The sequence below is a fragment of the Chelmon rostratus genome, chromosome 1 (genome assembly GCF_017976325.1).
Source record: "Chelmon rostratus isolate fCheRos1 chromosome 1, fCheRos1.pri, whole genome shotgun sequence".
Taxonomy (NCBI): domain Eukaryota; kingdom Metazoa; phylum Chordata; class Actinopteri; order Chaetodontiformes; family Chaetodontidae; genus Chelmon; species Chelmon rostratus.
Window position 1 is genome coordinate 22,024,059 of NC_055658.1, and position 25,797 is coordinate 22,049,855.

Here is a 25,797-nt window from a genome sequence, read left to right on the forward strand (position 1 = left end):
TCAACCATATCTAATAGAAATCATTGCCACTGGCAAAAGCTGCTGTAGAATTGAATTACACATGGAACACAATGCTTTTACGGCTTCTTAGAAAACTGTAATTCAATCTGTTAGTACAGAGAAGAAACAGATAAAGTCCAAATTAAAACATTAAAAAAAGTTTTGTTGTATGTGAAACGCAAGTACTAATATTTAGCTGACGGTAAAGTCTAAAGGTTAAATCCAAGCAAAGACATTATCTGTCTTGTAAACCCGCTCTTGAAATGACAATCACATAAATAAATACGCCCATGGCTTATAATAGCTCAATCAAGGTTTCCTGAACAGAATATTTGATTTATAGCAAAGGTAAGGTGTCATATTATGTTCCGCGAAACATGAATGAATCTTAAAACCCCTCTCATCCCGAATGATTGTTGCCCTGACAAGCCAAAAGCAGATGCACAAGTTTATGGGAACTTGAGCTCCGTCAAAAGGCGATCATGGCAAGTCGACATAAAACTGGAGAGAAAGTGTTCAATTATAAAATATCACGTGGAAGAGAGAGAGGAGACCGATTTAAAAGCTCGCATTTTATATCGTCTCTGGTGGAGAAGGCGAGTCTTATAGGTACTTCAGAATGGGCAGTCTTTCCTCAGATGCATCTGGACATCAGCAGCATCGGGTCATGGAGAGGTGTCCCTAGCTTTACCAAGTAGGGAGGAAAGCCTTTCAGTTGCAGACCTTTAAATTGCCTTAGTAAGGGTGACATATTCTAATAACCATTTCTCTTTCTCATTATCCTTATAAGTAATGTTTTTAGGTAAGAGTTTGATTGAGTAGACTGTTTTGCGCACAATGCGCTCGTTGCGCGCGGTGACGTAGGGGGGAATTGGCTGTGAAGTATTTTTCACTTGACGCCTGCTATTGCTCTGCATCAGACAACAGCCACAATGTTTAACCTTAATGCTAAACTGGCGTTAGTAGCACACAGACTTTGGGTCTGTGTGTCACATATGCATGGTAAACAGTCGTAGCCGGTATTTCTCGCTGTGCGTAATTGTACTGAAACTTTACGCACAAACACCAAACCTCTCCAAACTATCTGTTTCTCTTCCCTCCTCTCCAGCCCATGTGCGCGGAGGTATCAGCTGTAGTTTCGGCGGAGAGCACTCCCTTCTCCGTTTTTTGTCAGCGGGATTGCCGTCCTTATCCAAGCGCACCGACTCAGACCATCTGCTCCGCCAGAACCCGTAGGGGGCCGTGAGAGCACCGGGCCAGCGTGGGCATCGTACGCACCAGAGAAGATGAATATCCAGGTTCTGCCAGAACACAAGCTCTCATCGGTGGCCCCGCTGAAACCGTGCAATGTGGAGAAAAAAGAGGTAGAACTGATACTGGTGAAGGACCAGAATGGTGTCCAGTACACCAGTTCCTCCATCATTCCCACCCCTGGCCACCGCGGAGGTCCTCCCGGATCCGACGACGGCCGAGAAACTTGGGGCAAGAAAATAGACTTTCTCCTGTCGGTCATTGGCTTCGCGGTGGACCTGGCAAATGTTTGGAGATTTCCTTACTTGTGCTACAAAAATGGAGGAGGTGAGTAAACCATGCATTTCTGATCGATTCATCTGCATGCACTGATTAGAAGGGATCGAATGTACGGCACGCCGCCAGGTTCAGATACTTAATTCCTGTAGTAGCGTAAGAATAAAGACGAAAGACGTGACAGGGTCCGCGAGTTATACGGAGTTTCAACAGTAGAATTGATGTTTTGATGCCTTCTTTTATTTGGAGTCAGGTGCCAAAGCGTTTCTAGTTTTACTTTTAAATACTACAGCACTGTTACTTCAGGTTAGATTTGAGTTGTTTTACTGTGTTGTTGTTTTCATTTTAGTTCCTTTGATCTCCTTTAACTGACTTTTAGGCAGTAATAATAGTCCCACGTGTATTAATGGGGAAGCGCATTTAACTTTCATTATGAAGGAAATACCTCATTTCATCAAGGCATGCACAGGGAAAGGGACACTGTGTGAAACATCTATTACTTCACTGCATCATGTGAAACTGTGACAATATCCTCTGCCATTCAAGGCTCAAATTCATGACTCCTTTAATTAGAAGCTGTTGAATTTTAAGTTTAAATATCCTGTGAGATGTATCTGGAAATATACGTGTTGGGGCTTGTGGTTGCTCAGCAAGGCTAGATGCACCACCATTCCAACTACTTCACAACCGAAGGTGCACCGAAGTGGGTGGTTTATAAATCAGATCTTATGTAGATGAATCGCTGACATGCTGTTTTAAACACTGTTTTTCATTCAGTGTTTTCCTCTCAAATGTTTCCAAAAATTGGGCAAACTAATGACATTTTTATCTCTGTAATCTATGATCTAACGGTTATCTAAATTGCCCTAATGTTGTGCTCTCAGTTCTTGGAAACCGTTTATACTAGAAAGTGTTGGAGCTTACATGAGGGATAAAGTGTCTCCTTCGATAAAGGCACGTACAGGTGGAAAGGCACTGCAGGTCTAAACCTGACCCCTGACATTTTACATTTACATCGACTCATGAAATATTTTGGCATATACTTGAAAATTATACGAATATCTGCTTTATCCATCTTAGATTGCCAGCTTGCACTGTTTCCAAACTGTTGATCAATGAAGCTGCGCTGTAGTGAGAGGCAGAAAAGTACAGTGTGTGTAGTCGAATCAACAAAGGACTGTTGTAAACCCAGTGTTGCTTTATCTTCGACACTCATGACAACAGAGTGCTCGCCAGAAGGTGTGCCCTGTCCTCTGTTTGCCTCCGTGTCCATTCACGTGATGAACATCAACATGTTGTGCTCAGTGCCCCAAAGGGTCACCTCCACCACTGACGGCTGTCAATCATAGCGGCCCTCAGCAAAATGCATTCATCACTATAGATAATGTGTCATTTGTGATGGACAGTGTCAAGAACAATTCAATTACCAGAGGTCGTTTCCTTGTGGGTGGACGTGCTAATCAGGCACAGAATGAAAATAGCTGTGAGCCTTCCTGCTCGTGTGTTGTGGTGTGTTGTTTTCCCAACAATATCAAGACCCCCCCGCCCCGAGTCCCAACCGCCACTTTTTTCCCTTTTCTTTTTTTTGGGGGGATTTTGTTTTGTCTCACACTTATTTCCACAATGAGCACATATCCTGCAATGTCTTCTTACTACAAGCAAAATATAACTCACGCTAGCAGGGAATTAGCTAGAAAAAAATGTTCAGCATGAAATGTTGTTATTTCTTTTTCCAGGTGCTTTTTTGATCCCCTACATTCTTTTCTTGGTCATCGCGGGGATGCCATTGTTCTACATGGAACTTGCCTTGGGCCAGTACAACAGGGAAGGGGCAGCTACAGTTTGGAAAATATGCCCCGTCTTTAAAGGTGAGCTTTAACACTAACACACACACACACAAACACACACACACAAACACACACACACACACACACACACAGATGAATGTCTGTTTACTTCAGCCTCTCTCTAACCTCTTGCTACTTAAAGCTCAGTCGTGCTCTTTTTTTGCTTCTCTTCGGTGTCTTGCCCTTTCATTTCATCCCTTTGTTCTTGTCCTTTCCCCCTCATGGGCCCATAAGTGTCACTTGTAACTAATCTCTCTGTCACAGCACCTCTTTCTCTGTTTCACCTCTTTGTATATTTTGATCTCGCTCCGCTTGCACTTGCAACCTTGAGCCTCGGCCTGTGTTTTTACAAATGTCGATTTCAAATGAGTGAAGCAAAACCAAACCAGGCTGGTGTCCATGGCATGCTGAGGAACACGAAGTCAGTCAGAAACATGAACATAAATCTAAAACGAAACAGGCCCTGTTATGTGCATATCATTGTAGAGAAAAAGACTGACTGACATAGATTTATGTTGTGTAAACTTAAAATAAAGCTTGAATAGACTTTGTTGTAGTAACTGAGGATTAACAAAATCATCCTTTTTCTCAGTTACATGGACATTGGACTCAATTCGTGAATGCAAAAAAAGAGTTACTTTTTTAATTTGAAATAACATTAAATTGCAAACTGTCGTGTTTTTCCATGTGGTCCGTGAACACAACACACATCGCCGTTGATGTCACGTCAATGCATCATGGCGCCTGTCAACAAAATGCTGGTACCTGTCAGGCTTTGCAAGAGAAATGAACAATTTTTTATTTGTTTTTTGGATGGTTTCATGTTGTAGATTCTGTGGCTCATCAGCTGGTTCAACATTAAACAGCGGAGCAAATACGTTTATTTCCTTTCGTTTAATTTTCAGGTCCTGAAACCTCTCGCCAAATGCCTGAGGGAGTTTTCACATTCTCCAGCATATTCAGATGTCATAGCAGGCTTGTGTTCTTGCACAGTAGGAAAATGCGCAGTGTTTCCTCTTTACAGCTGCACTTGCCACACTTCAATTTCACATTTGAAAGCAGAGAGCTGAGAAGCTGTTGGAGCTCCAGGTCAGGCTCTGAAAGATTCTTGGTAATGTCCACCATGAAGGTCAAAGCCCACAGATACTCATCACCGAGTTTCCATGTCAGGCTTTCCTTCATCTCTATGAATTATTCCAGACAAGCACACACACTGGAACAGTTTTACTTTGTCTGGTGCTAGCAGCTCCACAGCAGCAACAAGGCTCTCCTTCACAAAGGTTTCAGCTTCTTCAGCTCGCTCACCACAGAACTCGCCCGCAGAACACTGTCAACTTTATTGTTAACTTTATCCTAGGGCATTTGTCCTCGCAGCTCATCCAGTTTAGCACGTTTCAAGCTGTAATGATGCTCGAGATCAGTTTTTTCATCACCGTTAGTGTGTCCACACAAACTAACACTGTACTTATGTTTTGGTGATGCACTGATGTGATATCAACCACGATGTAACCGTGTGTTTATGAATTGCCTCACAAGCTGATCAAATGGTCTCATGGGCCATATGAGACCCGGAAGTGGTATATATAGCTCTCTCGCAATATATAAATTGTGAGTAAAAGTGGTCCTAGAATGGAACTGTGTGGCACACCTTTGTCAACACTCCTAAAGCTGGACTGATAGGCATTGGTCATAACAGCTTTTACTCTACCACTGAGGTATTTCTAAACCAACTACAACAGATTCCAGATATTTCGAAAGAATTTGATGATCAACAGTATCAAAAGCCTTCGATAAGTCAACAAAAAGGGCAACACAATTCTGCTTATTATCTAACGCACTCGCAGCATCATTCAGAGCTTTCAGTGCTGCCATCACAGTCACATCGCTATGCCCCAGTCCAAAACCTGACTGTCAAGATTTTGAAATGGGGTGTTGAGATAAGAATGCTCTCGCCTGATCGTTTACCATTTTCTCCCTTACACGTTAGACACAAAAGTTTGGAGAGTGGTTGATAATTATTCAGCTCATTTGACTGACCCCTTTATGTTAAGGTAGGACGTAGGCTACCTTCCACAAGTCAGGGCTTTCTGTTTCCACAGATTAAAAATGTAAGCTAAGCATTCAACTTAAAATGGAGTTGCCAATAATAACAGCCTTGGCTAAACCTGATCAGCCACAGTGGATTGTTTTGGATCAGTGGAACTAAGAGCATTAAACACATCAAGATTCGTAAAATGCTTCAGTGAAAAGATCTCAATGCCCACTTTGTTTTGCCAACAAGGCACACCATGATCACAGGCTGTGGGAGGAGATCCAACATTTTCAAATATATAACCTAATAAAATAAAGTGATCTTTGAATGCATCATGTACGCTTCCAGGCGAGATAGTGGTAGAACCTTGAACAATTTCACTGGAAAGGATGAAGTAGAATTCTGTGACAATGTTTTAACAGTTTTCAAAAACTTTTTCCTTTACTTTGAGATAGTGCAGAGACATAAAATGAGGATTTGTCATTTCAAATAACAGTGAGACACCTATTACTCTGTTGATGAAATTACTGCTAATCAATTTCGATTTAAATTGTCGTGCTTTGCACCAGGCAGCATCCCTTCCACAGAATGCATCCACAATTTCTGAGCAGAACCAACAATTGTTCAAGTTTTTGACTCTAACTTGGGCACATGCTTGTCTGCAATGGAATTTGATGTTTTCATAAAAAACGTCGAAGGCCAAGTTTGGATCAGGAATAGTCGCGTTAAATCAACCATCACTGTAGTACAAATCAAAGAAAAATGCCTGTTCAGAAAAGTGTTTGAAATTCCTTGGGACGGTGATACGTAGTTTGGATCTTTGAATCTGTAATTTCATGTAACGGGCAAATGCTATCGTACAGTGGTCACTGAAGTCAAGAGGCAAAAGAGCACTAGATTCATAATACTGTGGTCTATTGGTTAAGATATGATAGTTTGGCCTTTTCTGTATTCTTTGGATCTGGGGGGAGGAGATAAGTCAGATGGATTTCATGCAGAGATTTTTCAAAATATCAGAACTAACTGGTTTATAATGTTCATATCACCTAGGGTAAGATGCTCTTAACTATCATAGATATAAAATCAAATAAACCATCTATGGCACCCACAACTGCCTCAGGTGAATGATAAAACACAGTAACTAGTACCTTGTATTATTTTTCCCCCAGACGAACACTTACAGCCAAGAATTCAAAATGTTTCAGAGACAGATAAATAGCTTTTCACAAAAATGGCAATGCAACCTCTCTTAGTTGGCCGAGCATATTGAAAAACAATATAGTTATCAAGACTTTATTCTCTAACATGTATGTATCAGTACATACTGTCCTGGTACACCATTTACTACAATAAATGTAAATTGGGAAGAATTTGTGGGCCATAAACTGAAGCGTTGCCCATGCATCTGGAAAACTGTAGCTAACTGTACATGAGACCTGACTTCAACAACAATTCAACAGATTATTATGTGATGCAGGATGTTTCAAATACTATCAGACATGTGCCTCTGTCTGCTCTACTGAATCAGCACCAGTCACTGCTTTTGTTGGCTTCAGGGCTGAGGAGGGTTTGTTATTTTTCCTGACAAGAATGAGTGGGTGATGGGTTTATGACATTCTAGCAGAGGCAAAGCAACTCATCCCAAAGGGTACCCCTCCAAAAAAGTGCAAAATGATGGAAAGTAAGCAAAAATGCAGCGTGGAATGGATGGGTCTGGACGCTGTTTCAGATTTGTAGAGTTAACACACTGATGCAGCGAACAGTAGGAGACGTTCTTGCAGTCTGTGTTTGCTGTCCATGATTTGTTTGTCTGGGGTTACGTCAGCTCCTAAAACAAATACATTATTCAGTGTTATCACATATAACAAGTGTATCTGCGTGTATCTGTAATACTGGGATGTGGCATGTATTGACACAAATTATTTGGAAGCAATACACCTTATTAAACCTATATGAACAGCAGAACCTGAATGAAGTATGCTCATCTCTAAAGAGAGTGCGTATTAAGGGCATCTGCACTGGGCTGATGTTCTTCTACAACACTGAAAAGAAACTGGTGTACAGATAATGTTGGGATGTAAAAACGTTCTGATCAACAATGACTTGCATCAGTTTGTTCTTTGCCACTAATCCCGCTGTGTTTCTCAGGTGTGGGCTACACAGTGATCATCATAGCCCTGTATGTTGGCTTCTACTACAATGTCATCATTGCCTGGTCCATCTACTACCTGTTCTCCTCCATGACCAGCGAGCTGCCCTGGCTCAAATGTGACAACAGCTGGAACAGTCCAAATTGCACCGACCCCAAATCCATCAACGGATCTGTCCTCGGCAACGGGACGTCTTACGCCAAGTACAAGATCACCCCGGCAGCAGAGTACTATGAGTGAGTCATTTCTGAAAAGCAGAGTAATTAATTTATTTGACAGTGACCTGTGTAGATCATGGCATGATTTACATTACGTGCAACTGTAGAAAACATAATAATAGCACCACTTCATGGTAACCTGACTTTTTAAAGTTTTAACAGAAACATCATATCCTGTAGATCACAACTATTCCAGAACCCAAAAGCAACAAAAGATGGATCAAATAACCCACAGCCACACTGTTGTGTGATTTCTGCTGCTCTCGTGCAACTCAGTCTGGCAACGCTGTTAAGACATGAATGCTGAGTCTATACAGAGGCCACATTGTGCAACATTTTACACATGAAAACGTCCAAAACCAACATTATCACAAAAAGTTTCCAGCAATGTTCAAACCAGACAAATCTGAATATTTTTTCAAGGTAACGTTGCGTTTCATTTGGTCGCCTGTCACTTTCGGGGAAACACAGGAAACATCAGATGATACGTCAGTGAGTGAGGAAGGAAGTCAGGGAATTTTAATACATAACCTCGTCTGCGAACCTAATTTCCACAGAGTCACATCAGACAGTTTCTCATCAACAATGGTGGTTTTTTAACTATAAAGACAACAACTCCCATGATCCCAAGCTACTTCAGAGCTAAACTATGCATTTTGTTATTGTTTCGATTGAGAGACCCATGGTACCTGAAATAATGCACACAGCATTTAAAAACCAAAAGTCAACTTCAAATGCAGTGATCTTATCCACTGTTACGTGGATAGATGCTACTAAATGGTTCATTTACAGTATTTTAATCAAAGCTTTGGCCTGCATGTAGTCACTGCCTTCAAAAGACCATCTCTGTTTGCTGTTTTGTTCAATGTCTATTTGTGTTTGTTTCATTTGGACACTTGTAACTGGTAAAATTTGGCTGAGCCAGTGTATTGACTGCAATCCACTCAAAAACAAACAGCATCATGTGCAAGCGATGCTATCTAAGTTCTACAACAGTAATGTGCATCCTCATGAAAGAAGTGAACCGCTGTCCATGTGAAGAGAGGGACCAGTCACTGAAACATGAGTCGGGGACTCCAAAATTAACTTAACTGTTTGCACTATAAAAGGTGTATACATAAAAAGTTCAAATGCCTTTGAAGTGCAAAAAAAGGCTCCATCTGTTTATACTTCAAAGACAGCCAGTTCTTCCCCAGCTTCTGTGAAGACTGACTGTGCAGCCCAGAGGAAGTCTGTGAAGTGACTTGGACAGTACATGGGACACATGCTAAGCGTGACGCACAGAATACATTGAGCGAGCATCTCAGAAGATATTTGAGCTTGTAAAAGTTCCTCTCCTATTCTGCAGGGCTGCGCTGTGTTGTTCAGTATGAAATCTGGTCTGTACCCCATGATATCTTTCCACTTACACAAACTCTCAAAGTCGACGTAATATAAGTAGCATGTTTACTTAATATGACGAATCAGGGTTCATATGGTTGTGAATTACTACAGACTTTTAGAAAAGTGTTGCAATACTGCTCCACAAGCAGAGATGTTCCATAAAATCAGAGAGCAGACTATGTATTCCAGGTGGAATACTACACTTCATACTCAGGAAAAAATCTGTAGGTGTGCGCAGACAGACTGGCCACAATAGGGTTCTTCAACAGTGATCTTGCAAGGGGTTAGGCTCTGTAGGGGACAATAAATCCTCCTGCTTACAGCTAGCTTTGAGCACAGGAGCAATGCCAAAGCACAGCATGAGAGAGTGAGGCCAGCTCTTGCTTCACCTCTTCCAATCTTCTACATCCACAACCCCTCTTGAGCCTATTATCCTCAGCTATCGTGAGTGTAGTTTGTAGCGAGCATGAACAGGAAAATAAAACCCACTGTACAATGGAACGTTCGGACTCACTTTAGTTTACACCTGAGCTGCTGTGCTTTGCTAGTTAGTGGAGGTGCTTCATATAGTGTACTATTACTATTAAGATCATATTTTAGCTGATTCATTACCTTACAGTTTTATTCAGTACTGTTGTGTGATCATGAAGTTCATTTAAAGCTCAGGTTTAAATGCTCCACTATTTTCACCAGCTGGTTCAGGGGTGAGAAACCTTTTTCCTACTAAGGGCTAATTCAATTTTTAGAACAGACAGGCGCCATACATTGATGCCATGTCAAAGCTCTGAGGGTGTTGCGTTCAGGGACCGCTCGGAAATACACATTGGCCACTATTTGATGTTATCAAATCATAACATGATTTCAGCCTCCTTTTTATTCCTATTCTTATATCTGATTCTCATACAAGTTAAGGTTTATACTATGCTGCTATATGTAGCACTGAAAAATACACATAGTTAAATAATTTAACAGTAATATGTTGCAAACCTCCTTTTGACTTGACTCCACGTGGGTGGTATGAAAGTGAATTTTAAATCTTATGACAGGGCTTGTTTGGAAGATGAGGGGTGTAAGAGGCTCAGCCAAAAACATGACTTTTGCCAAGACTGACCTGGAAATGAGATTTCTCTGTGATTAATTTGATCACTTGTGCAGCCTCAAGAGCTGGAAGAACCTCCCAGATGTTTAACACCCAAATCCCGGAATCACAACCATTAACTCTACAGCTTAGAGCTGTCTCATAGCTCACCGTGAAGCGGTTCAGATGGGCTTCAGTTCTCGAGCTTGTGCTTCATAAGATGCGTGTCAGATTTTCGAACAGCACTGGAGCCCTCCCATCCCGCCACACCTTTCCCACATCAGAATGTGGAGGGTGATGTCTGACAATTTCGGTAACTTTCCGAAACCAACAACCTGACGTTGATATGCATTCCAAGCAACAATTGGCCAGGTGTGTGGAGGTGAGAAAAAAAAGCAGGGCTTAAATTTCTATTTTTGTCTCTTGTGCTGTGTACGACAGAGTGCAACGCCATGAATATTTTTCAGAGACTGTCTGAAAAATGCACACCCTTTATTCCATATTTTTCACCCCAACTTCAAGTGTGGCCGCAGCTATAAATACCTTCCATCTCGGTTGAACAGCACATACAAACTAGTTCTTTAAGAGCATAACCTGGCTCTTATTTCATATGCATATTTAATCTCGTTGAGCTTTGAGTGTGTTGGTGTTCGTGGACGCTCTTGTACCACAGCAAAGTAAAGTGTTACATCTTTTGACAAAAACCGAGCTCCCTGTGTGAGTCTGTCTGCTTGGACGTGTAATTAGTCAAGCGACGAACCAGACAACATGTTTTAAGGGAATAGGAACAAAACTGTCTTTATTTAATCTTGACTCCGTGAGCATGCAGGTGATCAGCGCAAGTTCAGACAACATAGCACATTTTTAGAAAATGACAATGAAGACAACATGAAATTGGTTCATTAGCACGCACCCGTGTCCTTTTTCTTTTGATCTAGCCAGAGGCAACCGCATTTGAGTTCATGTCAAGGATAACTAGACTTGATAAATAGCCCTCATTTAAACAAAAAGATCTAATTACATTGACACTTGAGAAGATTGCTTTCGCTTCGATCTCACGCGCAATTTAACATATTTGTTGAAAGGACCGAATCATTTGTAATTAATTAAACAAATAAGGTTGAAATTAGATCGACCCCCTCAGCTGTGTTTTCGTACTGACGTCTGTAGTCCCTTTTATTTATGTAATTTTCACATTCCCTCTTTCTCGTAATGTAACCGACATCTAGACCAGGCTGCATGCAATGCTGTGCCAGCCTCAAGTATACAGAGGCCTGCTAATGGCAACAGTGAGTGTCAGGATAGCAGCGTAACCAGCCCGCTGAGTGACGATAAGAGTAAATGTGTTTAGAGTAACTGGGCCAAAGGGACCTGGATTGATGTTATACTGTGCATTTACTGGCAGTGCACTATCAATGCTATCAGATGAACAAGGAGGCCTTGGGGCATTAAAACAGAACACCAACACAAGGCCTCTAGTTCAGAGCATAGATTCTAAATTTCCCTCCCCAAATAAACTGATGTCTTCACGCTATCTGCTTCCCCAAAGACCGTATGGCTTTGAATTTATTATCAGTCAAAGATAAGCGAACGCTAAAGAGGAGTTTCACAGATCCTTTGGTCCCTTCGGATTGTATGTCCGAACATACTTCTTTGCCTGTTTTTTGTGTCGTGCTGTAGTGTAAGCAACTGAGTATCAGATCCAAACCCAGTTCCGCTGTTTATAAACCCATAACATCACATGCTGACTTAATTAAATCTTTCTTGTGGAAAGTTTTAGGAGAAATGTGAAGAGAACAAAAGTGCTTTTAGAACTTTTACTGCAGAATATTGATATCCAAACAAAATACCACCTGCTCTTGGTTGTAATGGACACTGTGCACAGGCTGTATAACTGGTGTGCTGCAGAAAGATAGTCCTGTTAGAAGGGGCAGGCAACAACTATGATGTAGAAATGACTGTCCACAGACAACACTGTCCAGGACTTTTATTTTCCAGTTTCAGCAGAACATGTGCAATGAACATGTGGAACTGGAAACACACACAAAAAGCAAAAATATAGTTATGTAATAAAGGAATATTAGAACAGTTTTGGTCTCTACACATCAACTTACTGTGAATGGGTGTAATGTAAATGCAGCATTAGCTGGCTTATGCTGCCCTCTATTGGTGACACATTGGTGCAGGATAAATATGGAAAAATGGCAAAACACTGGTGCAATTACCTGTATTTGATGCAAAAGGCAAACATTAACAAATAATAACTGAGATATGATCAACAAATGCTGAATGTTAACACAAATTGGTCCAGTACTTAAGAGAGTGTATTCGTAAAACAGCAACCACACACAGAACGAGAAATGCATTGTGCCTTGCGCTGCCTCGTGGTCTCTTGTGCTAGCTTGAAATATCTCTAGCTGTTAACTGGATGAACCTTATTAAACATTTTAGCAATAACTGCCATGTTTGACCATGCAACCACTTAACCACATGAACAAAAATGCAGTGGAAGCACAAATGTGCAGAAGTAACTTTGCTGAGTTCTTCAGTTTGGTTCCTGGGACTCATACAAGTTCATGGACCTGTTTGGCAGAGAGTGAGGTGAAGAGACTGACATCACTTTCCTGTCTGCGCGTTAAGCATTGAGCTGCAGTTAGGATGTGTTTAGCTTTGCTTGTTTGCATAAAGACAGGAAAACTACTGGCTCTGGCCCAGAAAAAACAAGAAAAAACTCTTGGTCACAGTTTTGATGTTGTCTTATTGACGCAATGCATCTTCCTTGTTTAACTCTGCATGAACACAAATGTAAACATGACAATTATCGACAAACAACAGTTTAACAGAGGGTTTTTATATGTTGTTTGGCCGACACAGTGTTTGGAGATACTATGCTCCATCTGCACCCAACTATCAGCATGTAATTTTCCCTAAAAAGCCAAATTTTAGTTCATGGGTTAAACGAACATGACACATGCTTTACGGTTGTAAGTATGTGTATCATCTGTCACTTTGGACAGAGCAAGGCTAAGGTTAGGTTCGGGGGCTAGGGGTAGGGTTAGGATTAGGGGGCCAGGGTTAGGGGCTAGGGTTAGGGTTGGGGTGCTTCCAGTCTTTATGTTACGATAACACCTCCTGACTCAAGCTTGCGGCATGCACAGACATGAGATAGAATCAGTCTTATCTCAATATCTGAAAGAAAACAAACAAGCATAGTTTCCAACTATTTTGTTCAGCATATTCTCATGTATGAAGGCGATTTTCTGTTGTCTGTCAACAGAAAATCGTCAAAAAAAACTGTCAGCATATCTCAGGACAACATATTGATAGCAGCTTCTGACCAAAGCAACAATTCTATGTAATGTATCACATTAATTTTGTTCCTACTCCACTGTTATAAACTGCACTCCCCTCCCACTACTCTGAATGGACACTGAAAGAATGAGCTCGCATCTGGAAACAATATTTAGATAGAGATGGACGACACTCCATTATTCTCCCTTTGTTACATTATGTCATGATAAAACAGTCAAACCTTTGAACGCCCACCTTGATCTGACAGTAAGAGCTCGGCCGATAATAGTGAAACAATTACTTTAAACACAGAGAGTTTCAAAGCGTTTTGTCTGTGGTGCGGAGAGAAAGAGAAACGCAATGAATTCACTTTAAAAGCCAGTCAGTCAATCGATAGCTGTGTGATCCAGCTTCACTAATTGACATTAGTATTACAAAATGCATGAGTTCATTTTCTGCATACTTTCTTAATTGCTTTGGCCAACGCTGAGCTTGGGTGACGCTGTAGGAAATGCTGGTTGAAGGTGTGCTGTAATTCATGTCCTAAGAAACACTTTGTCCCATGCTTCATCTCCCACCCTCACCTCAGGCAATAACAATGTGGGCTGTTTTGTTTAGACCCCCACCCCCCACCCCCCCACAGGAAATAATTACAAGAATATATTGTATACAATATATTTTTCTGGTGTGTGTGTGTGTGTGTGTGTGTGTGTGTGTGTGTGTGTGTGTGTGTGTCCTCCTGCAGACGGGGTGTGTTACATCTCCATCAGAGTAGAGGTATCCATGACCTGGGCCTGCCTCGCTGGGAGCTGACCTTGTGTCTGGTTGTTGTGGTACTAATCCTCTACTTCAGTCTGTGGAAAGGTGTCAAGTCCTCTGGGAAGGTATAGAACCGGACGACCAAACAACTACAACTGCTGCTTCCTTGATTTGTACTTCTTTTGATTTAAAACACTTTTAATGCCAACTCAACATCTATATAAGAATTGGTCGCTGGTGGCTTACATGTAACTTACGTGTATGTTTTGCCATCATCATATTACAGTTATTAATCTTGCACAGTCACAAACAGATCATGTGTATGTGCAGGATGCACTTTCTTCCTAAAACAAATGCACGCTCTTGCAGATCAAGATCTTTATACGACAGGAGGTTTTGGAATTACTAGTGCTTTTGTCCATGGGGCGAATTTTTTTTTCCCTTTCACCCATTTGTTCTGTGTGTGGATTTCAGGTGGTGTACATCACAGCTACCATGCCCTACGTGGTCCTTTTTGTTTTGCTGATCCGAGGCATAACTCTGCCAGGGTCCATGGACGGCATCAGGGCCTACCTCCACATCGACTTCAAGCGGCTCAACAATCTAGAGGTTAGAGATGATGGATGTTGGCCACAAACTCATCCATGGGTGTTGGGGAGATGTTTAATGGGATGGGAGCACTATTGAAAAAAGGACTGATTCTTGCTTGAGTATGAAATCCCATGTTTTAACGGTGGACACACCTTTAGGTTTGTGTAATTGGCATCTGGTTTTTCATTAACCTGTGGGTCTTTCAGATTTATCCCCTTAGACTTAGCGAGTAACACTTGTGTCAGAGTCTATGTGGATTGAGATAGCCTTTTTTCCGTGTTTCTGTTATGTAATTCATTGGGTGGAGTAGCTCATGACTAAAGGGTTATAGGCTAGATTCCCACTGGTGTCTCCCATAATAAATGTATGTATATGAATGAATAAATACTGTATGCATGCATATTTCAAATGCTGTACAATCTCTCACTAGTTGAGCTGATGTATCTGTGGAAGAGTTGAGAAAAAGTTCAGCTGTTTTGCAGAACATTTGTATAGACCGATTCACATGTTTTGCTAACGGGAGCCTGGCTTTTAGGAATTCAAAAGCCTGTTTACCTTATTTTTGCCGTAGGTGTGGATTGATGCTGCCACACAGATATTCTACTCACTGGGAGCAGGATTTGGGGTGCTCATTGCATTTGCCAGCTATAACAAATTTGACAACAACTGCTACAGGTAAGAGCTCGCACTGTATTTGTAATTTCTGTAGGCCAAAACAAGCCTACAGCAACATAACATCCTGTTTTTGAGCAGTCGGCCTTCTCCAGCCTGTAACTGGATCACGCAGCAGCAGAGGCGATGTTAATCTGTTCAGATGACCCCAATGGCCAGGTGTGAGCAGGACAGATAAAGTACAGGCCAGGAAGGGTTGCCAGATAATAGCCAAAGGCTGTATGTTGACGGGTTTGTCACAGTGCTGCTCTCCTTCAGAAAAAGCAGGCATGAGGTTGTGAGCTTGGTTAATCTTTTTCCACATTAATAGGTTGCAGCGGTGCTGTTGGAGGCAGATGCTGTTGGCAAAACACCCGTTTAACCTATCATGGTTGTAAATATACTACACCCAGTAGACAAAACACGTTTTTGCTGGAGCTCCACAAAATCCCTACAACAGTTAAGGCAGAAATTACATCGCTGCTGCAGTACCAATAACTAAAAATTTCCAAAGTTCTTATCAAATAAATGATCCCACAACAGGTGTAATATAATGCAAAGTGTCATAACAGAGGCTTCCATGCTAAATCCATGCCATATCATGTGTTTTAAGAATTATCGACCCTCCTCATCCTCCAACCTCTCTCGCTTCCTGCACCTTCCTCAACCTCATGCCTTCCTGTCTTTCAAGCCCCATAGGCAGGTGAGAAATGAGACAATCTGAACCAGGTGCAAGGCAGCAGAGCTGGTGATGTGGGGAAAACAAGCACAGGACACTGCCTTTGGCTTGAATGCCTGCACAGATGGACTGTGGATTATGATAAATATTTTTCCAAATTGAGCTCAAATAAAAGCTAATTGAAAGAAGTCAGAAAAAATAGATGATAAATGATCAATAAATCATACTTAGTTTATATAGTATTGAAAGATAATTGGATTTCTTTTAAATTATATTGCCAGATCTTTGTACTTGAAGTGAGAAGCTTCCCGTTGTAAAACAGGCACAGATCCCTCCTTCCTTTACCACTTTGCCTCAGTGATAATTTGTCTAATCATGTTTGCGTATACAGTATATTGCTGACACACTTTTCGTCTATAATTAATATAAAGTTGGCCTTATGGTTTAGTGTGGTGCTTGTGATGTGTAGCAGCACCTGTGCATGTGTAATGACCTCTGAAACACTGAACAAGGTTCAGCGCCTGCAGTCAGTTCAAAAAGAAAAGACAGATCGTAGGAAAAGTCAGTGGGAAGAAAATGCTTCACTTAGAAATTTCTGCTCCCTGAGCCCAGGAGGCAGCCAAGGTCAACTTGAACTTGTTCAGTTTGTCAGACGACTGCAGATTAGTGGCCACAGAACTGCACACTAATTACCGATCAAACCACCAACCAGGAGCAGAGAACAAAAGCTTCTTATTAACCCAAATATTCCCTCTGAAACACATTCGTTGGCTGCAGATCAACCCATGGAAAACTAACACATGGCCCCATTTTGACTTCACATACTGGCTTAACGTCTTTTAACGTGAGACAGTTTGTCCATGACCTTTAAGGTTGGACAGCGGAGGAGTTTAGAAATGGAAAAACTGTTTGTTGGTGTGTGTTTTTTCTCTCTAGGGATGCTCTCCTGACCAGCACTGTGAACTGCGTCACCAGTTTCTTCTCAGGGTTCGCCATCTTCTCTGTGCTTGGTTACATGGCTTACAAACATGGGGTGAGAATAGAAGATGTGGCAACAGAGGGTAAGTGCTGATGTCCCAGCATATTTTGCATCTTTATCACTTAATAGCTATAAATTTGTTTAGTGATACAATATTTTGTCACGACTCAGCCAATCGCCCATAGCCAATATATTCGCCCATAGCCCAGTCCTAATACAAATTTGTGCTTTGCCAACATTGTGTGTGTGCATGTTTCTATGTGTGTATGTGCAGGGGCAGGATTGGTGTTTATCATCTACCCTGAGGCAATTTCTACACTGCCTGGCTCAACATTTTGGGCCATTGTGTTCTTCATCATGTTGCTGACTCTGGGCATTGACAGTGCGGTGAGTCCCAAACACAATCATATTCATATTCTTATTTCCAGAGCTAGAAACCTCTTCAGCAGGATGGAATGGACAGAGGCAGCTCTATTACGTACACACTGATAAAATGTCTTTGGAAGAAAGTTTTTCCTCTGAAATTACTCTGCTATTTTAGATGGCAACTGATGACTGTTTAATGCGCAAATAACAAAGGGGATAAGAGTGGACATCCACCTTTGTGGCATGTAAACTCTAAACCAGTATTATTCTTGTCCACTGAGGCTTTGGGTGAGTTGTAGAATTTAACTTATAAGAGAAAAGTTTATTAAATCCAGTCCAACCAGTCTGATTCAGTCTGCTGCAACAAAATACATCTCAGACGCCAGCAGTAATCAAACAAAACATTTCCCCAAAGACTCACATAAAGGACAGTAAATCATCTCCTGTCTATCAGCAAAAGTACCCAAGTAATTGTTTCAGTCATTTATTAATCAGATCAGGTGACCATGTGAGTATTTTACACCCTAATGCATATGATTGCCGTTGTATGGTGTTGTATTTTTACGCCTGCGCTTTGTTGTTATGCTGAGGTTGGACCAAAGATACGTCTCCAGCCCTGGTTTGAGAACCAAGTTCCATACCAAGTTTAATTTTGGTTAAATACTGCTACATTGCTATTTAAAAAGTTGCACTGATTCATGCCAGTCTGACAAAAAAGACATTAAGGTACATTTTCAAGGATCGTACGGCAACATTTTCTTTCACTTTAAATGGACATACAGTGTAGTTTCAAGTGGCGCATTAGTGTCAAAGATACATCTGACCTGTTTACAGCCATTAAATGAGCGTTGTTCAGTACTGTTTTTTCTAATATTACTTGTTATTGTTATTCACATATTACACCTGGCTCAGCCACTGCCAGCATAAAAACTGGCTGAGGCCAAAGTCTCGGCGAATGACCTCTGCATGTCAGGAAACACTTAGAGATTTCGGAGGGTCATGTCTCTCACTGTGTGTGTCTGCCAGATGGGTGGCATGGAGGCAGTCATCACAGGCCTGACAGATGACTTTAAGATCCTCAAGAGAAACAGGAAGCTCTTCACCTTCGCCACGGCCTTTGGAACTTTCCTGATTGCCCTGCTCTGCATTACTAATGTCAGTATCCTACTTTCAACATCATGTATCATTTCACTCGTTTCACTCCTGAGAGGTAATTATTTAGAGAAATCTAGCTCTGCATTCTTTTCAGCCAACCAAAAATAACCTATGCTTCAAAATTGTCTGTCTCACAGCAAGACATTTGTTTTAAAACGTTTACAGTGTGGTGGTATACCTGAGTAGGAATGGCCTGATAAATGACAGCTTTAAACTGCACGTCAGTCTGGAAGGAGGCATTCAATCTGCTTAGAAATGACACAGAACTCTTCCAAAGAATTGATCATAAATGTTATTGCATCCACTCCGTTAACAAAAAAAATGAATGAGTTGTATCCAGGGAGGAAGTTTTCTCTGTAGTCCCTATTCATTCACATGGTATCAGCACCAAGGAGAAATGCTTATCGATTACTGCAACACAGACATTGGAGACAGAAAACTATTATCTTTGTGATACACATGGTTCCTTCCCTTAATCAAAGCAATTAAGTTCTTGAGAAAGTGAACAATGCTTGATCCCAGGCACAAGATAAAGATACCAGATACCACCCAGGACACAAATCAAAGATTTATTGTACAAAACCTCTAATACAGACAAGCCCTGATCATCCAGGAGATGCTTGTCTCTGCTCAGAGACCATTGCTGACTGACTGCACACAAGGGTCCACTCATCCTTAACGGTGAAGGATTATATGTCATACACATGCACACACACTGAGTCTCCTCTGTCTCTCTCCCTCTCCGCAGGGTGGTATCTACGTCCTGACCCTGCTGGACAAGTATGCAGCAGGGACTTCTATACTATTCGGTGTGTTGATTGAAGCCATTGGAGTGTCGTGGTTTTATGGTATGACATCACTACATTTATATTATGAGCTCTTATTTCTTGTTTCACTACAACTTATTTCTTGTTTGATGAGATAATGAAACAAGCAAGTCAAAGACACATGATGGGTTATGTCGGCTCAAGGTAAGACCAGGAAAAAAAAAGAAAAAAGGTATAGGCCATGCTGCGTTTCCTCTGACTGTCCAATGGGACTACAGACTTTGCACAAAGGACTTTCTGCCTACAATGATTTAATGTTGAATGTGTGCAACATTATTCTCCACAGTAACATTTGCTGTATAACTTTTAATGCCCACTCCAGGTGTGGACCGCTTTAGTGAAGATATCGAGCGAATGATGGGCTTTAAGCCAGGGATCTACTGGAGGCTGTGCTGGAAATTCGTCAGTCCGGCTTTTCTGCTGGTGAGAGGATTATATAAAACACTAAATATGTTACATTGGGCTGGTAACACTGGACAGAAATAACGGCTGATCCTAGACCAAAGACAAATGTAGCAGATAAAGAGACAGAAAAAATCAACAATTAAACCGACTTAATGGCTGTCTTCCAGTAACTGTCAGTCACAAATGCTTTTAAGATGTATGAAGATATTATTAATTTCAGCAGGAAGTAAATATGTTGTGTCAGTGTTTGACAGTTCAGTTGTAAGATTTAACATAGAATATAAATTGCGTCTCTGTTAGAACCGATACCAAAATTTAAGTAATGTAATAAGTTACAAAGGAAAAAAGCAGTCTTGGTCCCCACAGAGGCAAGAATCCATTAAGCCTCTGCTTCAGTGGACCTCCTGGCGAGTTTCTCACTAAAAAATGAAACAAGCATGTGAAATAAGTAGCTTGCGCCTTCATGTGTGGAGGACAGCCATATGCTTCCTCTAATACAAATAGCTGTCTACACCCTACCCTGGACAACAGTGGCAGTTTCGAGTATCAAGGACCACATTGCAGGAGAATCGGTCATTCTACATTTCGGGAAAAATCAAAAATTAATTACCATTACAGATGTATTTTGGCACCGCCCCAATGACAAGCTTTTGTGCTCTAAAAGTCCCATTATTCTGAAATCCTGATGATGACCCTCTGATTGGCTAGTGTTTGTTGCTGGATTAGGGTTAGATGTTCAGTTAGGTGGTTAGGGCAGGAAAATGTCAGAGTCAGAGCCAATCGGAGGCAGAGTAGGGTGCCGAATTAGAACAAGAGGCCGTTGGAACAATGCCACGTCACCTTCATCTCACTTTCATTTATGAAGAGATGTGAAACATTAGAAGCAGCACCAGTACAAACAGATGTAATGCTCCTTGCATGTCGGTTTCCCTTTCTTCTCTCTGTCACAGTTTGTGGTGGTAGCTAGTACTTTGACATCATCAGGCCTGAAGTATGATGAGTACGTCTTCCCTAACTGGTCTAACGTCGTTGGCTGGGGTATCGCCATGTCCTCCATGATGTTTGTCCCCTTCTACGCCTTGTATAAATTCCTCAGTGTGCCAGGAACATTCAAAGAGGTTGGTATCAAAACATATTGTTGTACAGGGTGAAAAAGTCATTGTAAGCCGTTTTAAAATAGCCTTTTGTAGATACATCATCACATTGACATAAATTACAGCCAGGATGATCACTAAAGAGGATGAAATATGGTGAAAACAATTTAAGCACTTAGTGGCAACAGATTGTGCTGAGGTATAAATCAAATGGGATCTCACACACAGTGTAAACAGACATTGCATAACACTAGCCAAATGTCAATCTCGGAGCCCATCGGCTGTCATCTGATGACATTTTAGCGTATGGGGCCAACGTCCAATGTTTCAGGGTGTCCGATGTGGCCAGCAGATATCTGGATAACGCCTAATATTTCTACATTTCTTCATTATCTACAGTCTGTGAGATGTGACAAAAACATTTCAAGTAGACAATTCAGACGATAGCTCTCCACACAGACTGATTCCCTGCGAACAACCAAAGCCCACTCAAATCTGATTGGTCAGCACTTCATATGCAGATATCTGTTTAGCCAAATGTAAGCATTGGTAAATGTTACTTTTGTGACAAAAGGGAATATTATATGTTCCTCTTTTAAACCACATCTTCTCTTGTATGCTGCTCTTTTGAAAACAGCAATCTTTATGAGAGAACTTTCCTCTCAACTCGATGACACTGGCACTGTGAGAACACTTTGAGATGAAATGATAACTTCAAAGCATTTAGAGTTTATGATCGTAATCATCAAACGCACCAGAGAGCTATTTTCATCCCTCAGCAGTCAGCCAGTGTCAGCTTCACTCTCCTGTAACAATTCCAACATCCCAATGGCATTTCCTGTTGTACTCAAGGTTGAAGATTCTTCTCAGGTTCTCAGGACACACACTCCTGAAAACTGTCACCGCCTATCAAGTTTTGGCTGTCTCCTCCACATAATAACCACATTAGAAATCTCTAAAGTTCTTGATAAGGATTGCTCACTGGTTCCCAAAAGCATTGGCATATTTTGTCAGAGATAAAGTCGATAATGACTGTTTTACTAATGTCTTGTAGACTTGATTGTGTTTACTCTTACATCAAGTGTTATGTAGAGTCTCTGGCTCCTCTAAGAATGTGCAGATGTTATTTAAGTCATCTAAGAAGGCAAGAAATAAGCTATATTGAGATATATAGTACTAAAGGGCAAGTGTGATTTACTGCATGCATGCCTTGAAGATGATATATTTGTTGTGTGAGAAGTGTTGAGAATGAATGTAATGAGAATGTTGTAATTACCTTTTTTGCAGAGGATAGGCTATTGCATTACTCCGGAATATGAACATCATCTGGTGGCTGAAGGAAATGTGCGGCAGTTCAAAGTAAGAGCAAATCATTTTTGTACTTTGCTAACAGTGTTGATATGAAGTGGCTAAATGGCTACAACTGTTCTGCATACATTCATTATTAGTGAATTGACTTAACTTGTGCACCGACTATTGCTAATATATCAAAATTAACAAAAACATACAAGGACAGTACATTTGGGTGTAGGCTTATTAAAGAGTGGCTTACAAAAACAACAAACGAGGATATAACAAGTACTGTAAATGACATTTTCAACTAAAGGAAAAAACATCAGTGAGTAAGAAAGAAAAGAAATGTCAAACAACACAGTTCAAATGGAATAAAATACTAAACATTAAGTCACAAAACACACCCAAAAACCTTCTTTTGTTTTCCAGCTCAGGCATTGGTTGGCCATCTGATGATATACCCAGAATTCCCTCATCCATCCTCACGTCTGGTGTTTGGGGTTCCTGTGTGCCACCAGTGGTCGGACAGACAAGGAGAGCAACGGGCTCCGGCCTCCCTCAGCGGCCTCTGCTCTCTCCTCACTGTGCATTTATTAGCCAAGGCCTTTGTTTTCAACAGTAGCTTCTATTTCAGAATTATGCCTTTTAACATTTCAGTACCACTCTACGGCTCCAGCTCATAAGGGAGAGACATCCGGTGGGTAAAATGTACCTTTATTCACCCATAGGCATCATTATGATTTTTATACACTATTTTAATTAATCATGACTTTAGTTATGATTTTGTCTAGTTTGGGATGTGGTTATTATCTCCTGGAAGGGACAGAAACTAAAATTAAAACCAAAACAATCATATCTCCCTGTGTATTACAATACAAGGGCCCCAAATGTTCCCTTTTTTAAACCTACTATTATTGTTGCATTGATAGTTGATGTTATTGCTGTTTTGTTGGCAGAGTTGCTTATCTGTGTCAGTGCCTTATCAAGCTAGACTCCATGTTTCTTACAGTCCGTACAGGAAGAAAAAGAAAACTGTGTTGACTCAGGAACCGACTAATTTAAACCACAGTTTGTGGATGGCAGTCTCTCAATTTGACCCAGTCCTTTGTTATCGGAGTCAAAGAGCTGGAGGTCAACAGTGCATCAAGGTCAAGCTTGTTCGCAAAGAGAAAACTGGCCTGATATAATGCTTTTGTGTCATATTCTGTTAGAGAAAAGGGAATAATGCATGCACCACCCCAAAGCTTTAAAAGAACTCAAAGACTAAGGCTGGTCAGTGCCTGGTTGCTTACCGAAGGAGAAAAATTCAGCAAAGCAAATGGCTGTTAATATCTGTCCCAGACAGCTTTGATTTATTGTCGTGTGACTTTTACTTTACGCATTTTGCTGGTTCGCTTCTGAGGGATATCTGTGGCTTTTCCCCCAAAGAGACAGCGAGAAAAAGAGCAAGAGAGAGAAAGTGTGTGTTAGTGTGAGTGTGTTTTTGTGTCTGTGTGTGCTAGGATTTTGTTGCCGACCAGACGGTGTGCTGTTAATGTACAGTACACGGAGTGACAACTGTCAAAGGCCTCACTGCACTGTATATTAACTGGTATGTTAACTGCAAGAAAACAACTCTATACTATATATATACTACAATATATATAGTATAGTATATAACTATATTTTCATTTAAAACATATCTTGTGATGTTCCACTTTTTCATCACCATAGAAGTGCCAATATGTTCCTTTAGGAATATTTTTGATTATCTTATTCTGTTTCTCTTTTTTATTTATTGGAATGCAGTTGAATTTTAACCTTGAATCATAACAGACCCTTGCTGAAAGGAATAAAGCCACAAAGGAAAAAATCAAATATATGTGGAATATATAAGAAGATATAAAAATATATAAATATATTCTTTTGTTATATCTAATCTTGTATTTATCAAATTGTTTATAACAAAACGTGAATGTAAAGTATTTTAAACGTAACTGTCCACGGTCATAATGGTGTTTGATGTAAAGCTAAGATGAACTATTTAGAGAAAATATTCTTCAGTGTAACCCTGGGCTACTTTGTCACATATGAATGTGAAAAAATACACCCCGGCTTTCCTGGACTATGTTTACAAAAATACTGTGTACAATACCAATGTCCTGTTGAATGTTAGTGACAACTATCTATGAAGAAGTCTGAAGTATATACGCTATGATAATAAAGAATTTCTTGTACACACACTTGAAGGCCACGTGTTCTGATTTGATACGGGTTTTCAGAGGCTTTCAGGTGACGGACCCTCTTGACTAACTGGTTAGTTGAACTGCTGACTGAGGGCTTCTCACGGTGGCTGACTGTGCCGTTCCACTGTCTCTTTCTTTGTTAGCCTGTTGAACCACAGGCATGCGGGCCTTCAATGTCCATTCTTTGCACCTTTTGCTGTGCTTGTTCACAGTCCTCTGATGCACATATGCTTATGATGCACATATGTTTTCCATGTATAGCAAACTTTCTTGAAGAAAGAATTTCCGAAACGCTATACTGCATATACAAGTACATTATTATAGTAATAATAATGATCACCTTTTGGACATAATACTGTGTTTTAAACACTGGTTCTGGGTACTTCGTTCCCGGGAAGAATATATTTGAGCATACCAAAAGTGATGCAAAAGTGATTTTTTGATTTTAATGACATAGCTGTGTCCTAAACGTACACTTTCCATTTTCAGTAAATAATTAAAGATGTGCACCTTTGAAGTGTGCCTTTTGATCATGAAGAGAAAATGCCTTACCAGAGATTCAATACTTCACTTTTTGTTCTCCAAGATATCGTCTGAGCTGCATCGACCAATATCTTTTTGAATTTGTCTAGCTGTGAATAAGCTCCTCCGTCTTTGTTGTGCACTGCACTGTGGTGATAAATTCAAGTGAAAACTAGCAGGCGTACTTACATCCTTTATTCGTTATTTTTGTCCCTTTTGACTGTGAACACACTACTAAAAATACACCATGCAGGTGTGGCTTGTATGGCTCATTTACAATGAACTGGAAACTTGGTAAGTGAGGAATACTATTAACTGCAGAAACAAACACCATGGTCAAAGGGTAATTAACGCTGACATTGCATTTTAAAGATAACCAGAGCGTCTAGGTAAGAAGAAACTTAGGATTTATGATAATACGACTTTTTATATTTGCAATTGTGAGTTTTGACTACACTTGTGTGGAAAGAAAAGTAATCAGGCAGTACATTCAGTTACTATCAAGAGTAAGTAAACAAAGTGTCTTTATGTAAAACTCCTCCAAAATGTCATTTTTGCAAAAGAGATATTGTTGCAACATACATTGATTGATGGAGAAACGTTTAAGCTAAGTCAGAGCATTTATCGCAACTTACTGGTCGGATGTGACCTGGCTTCGACCTCTGGGTAGAGCTGAGACAGGAGCAATAAAAGGGGAGCAAAATGACCGGGATCCTATCCAAAAT

General features: G+C 40.7%; 1 protein-coding gene across 2 annotated transcripts; it reads left to right on the top strand.

Annotated features, from left to right (window-relative positions):
• The first annotated feature begins 612 nt into the window (after positions 1–612).
• slc6a2 (solute carrier family 6 member 2) lies at positions 613–24,538 on the top strand. Of its 2 annotated transcripts, none has more exons than XM_041945790.1 (15): positions 613–738; positions 1,109–1,578; positions 3,264–3,395; positions 7,555–7,792; positions 14,272–14,410; positions 14,760–14,894; positions 15,448–15,551; positions 17,143–17,267; positions 17,460–17,572; positions 18,578–18,706; positions 19,455–19,554; positions 19,856–19,956; positions 20,889–21,056; positions 22,320–22,391; positions 22,755–24,538. In XM_041945790.1, the coding sequence occupies exons 2-15, from the start codon at positions 1,287–1,289 to the stop codon at positions 22,776–22,778; spliced, it is 1,872 nt and encodes a 623-aa protein (XP_041801724.1). In that variant the 5' UTR covers positions 613–738; positions 1,109–1,286; the 3' UTR covers positions 22,779–24,538. The 2 variants fall into 2 exon arrangements, with proteins under 2 accessions (XP_041801724.1, XP_041801806.1); XM_041945872.1 differs by having other exon boundaries at positions 620–694.
• Positions 24,539–25,797: the final 1,259 nt, after the last annotated feature.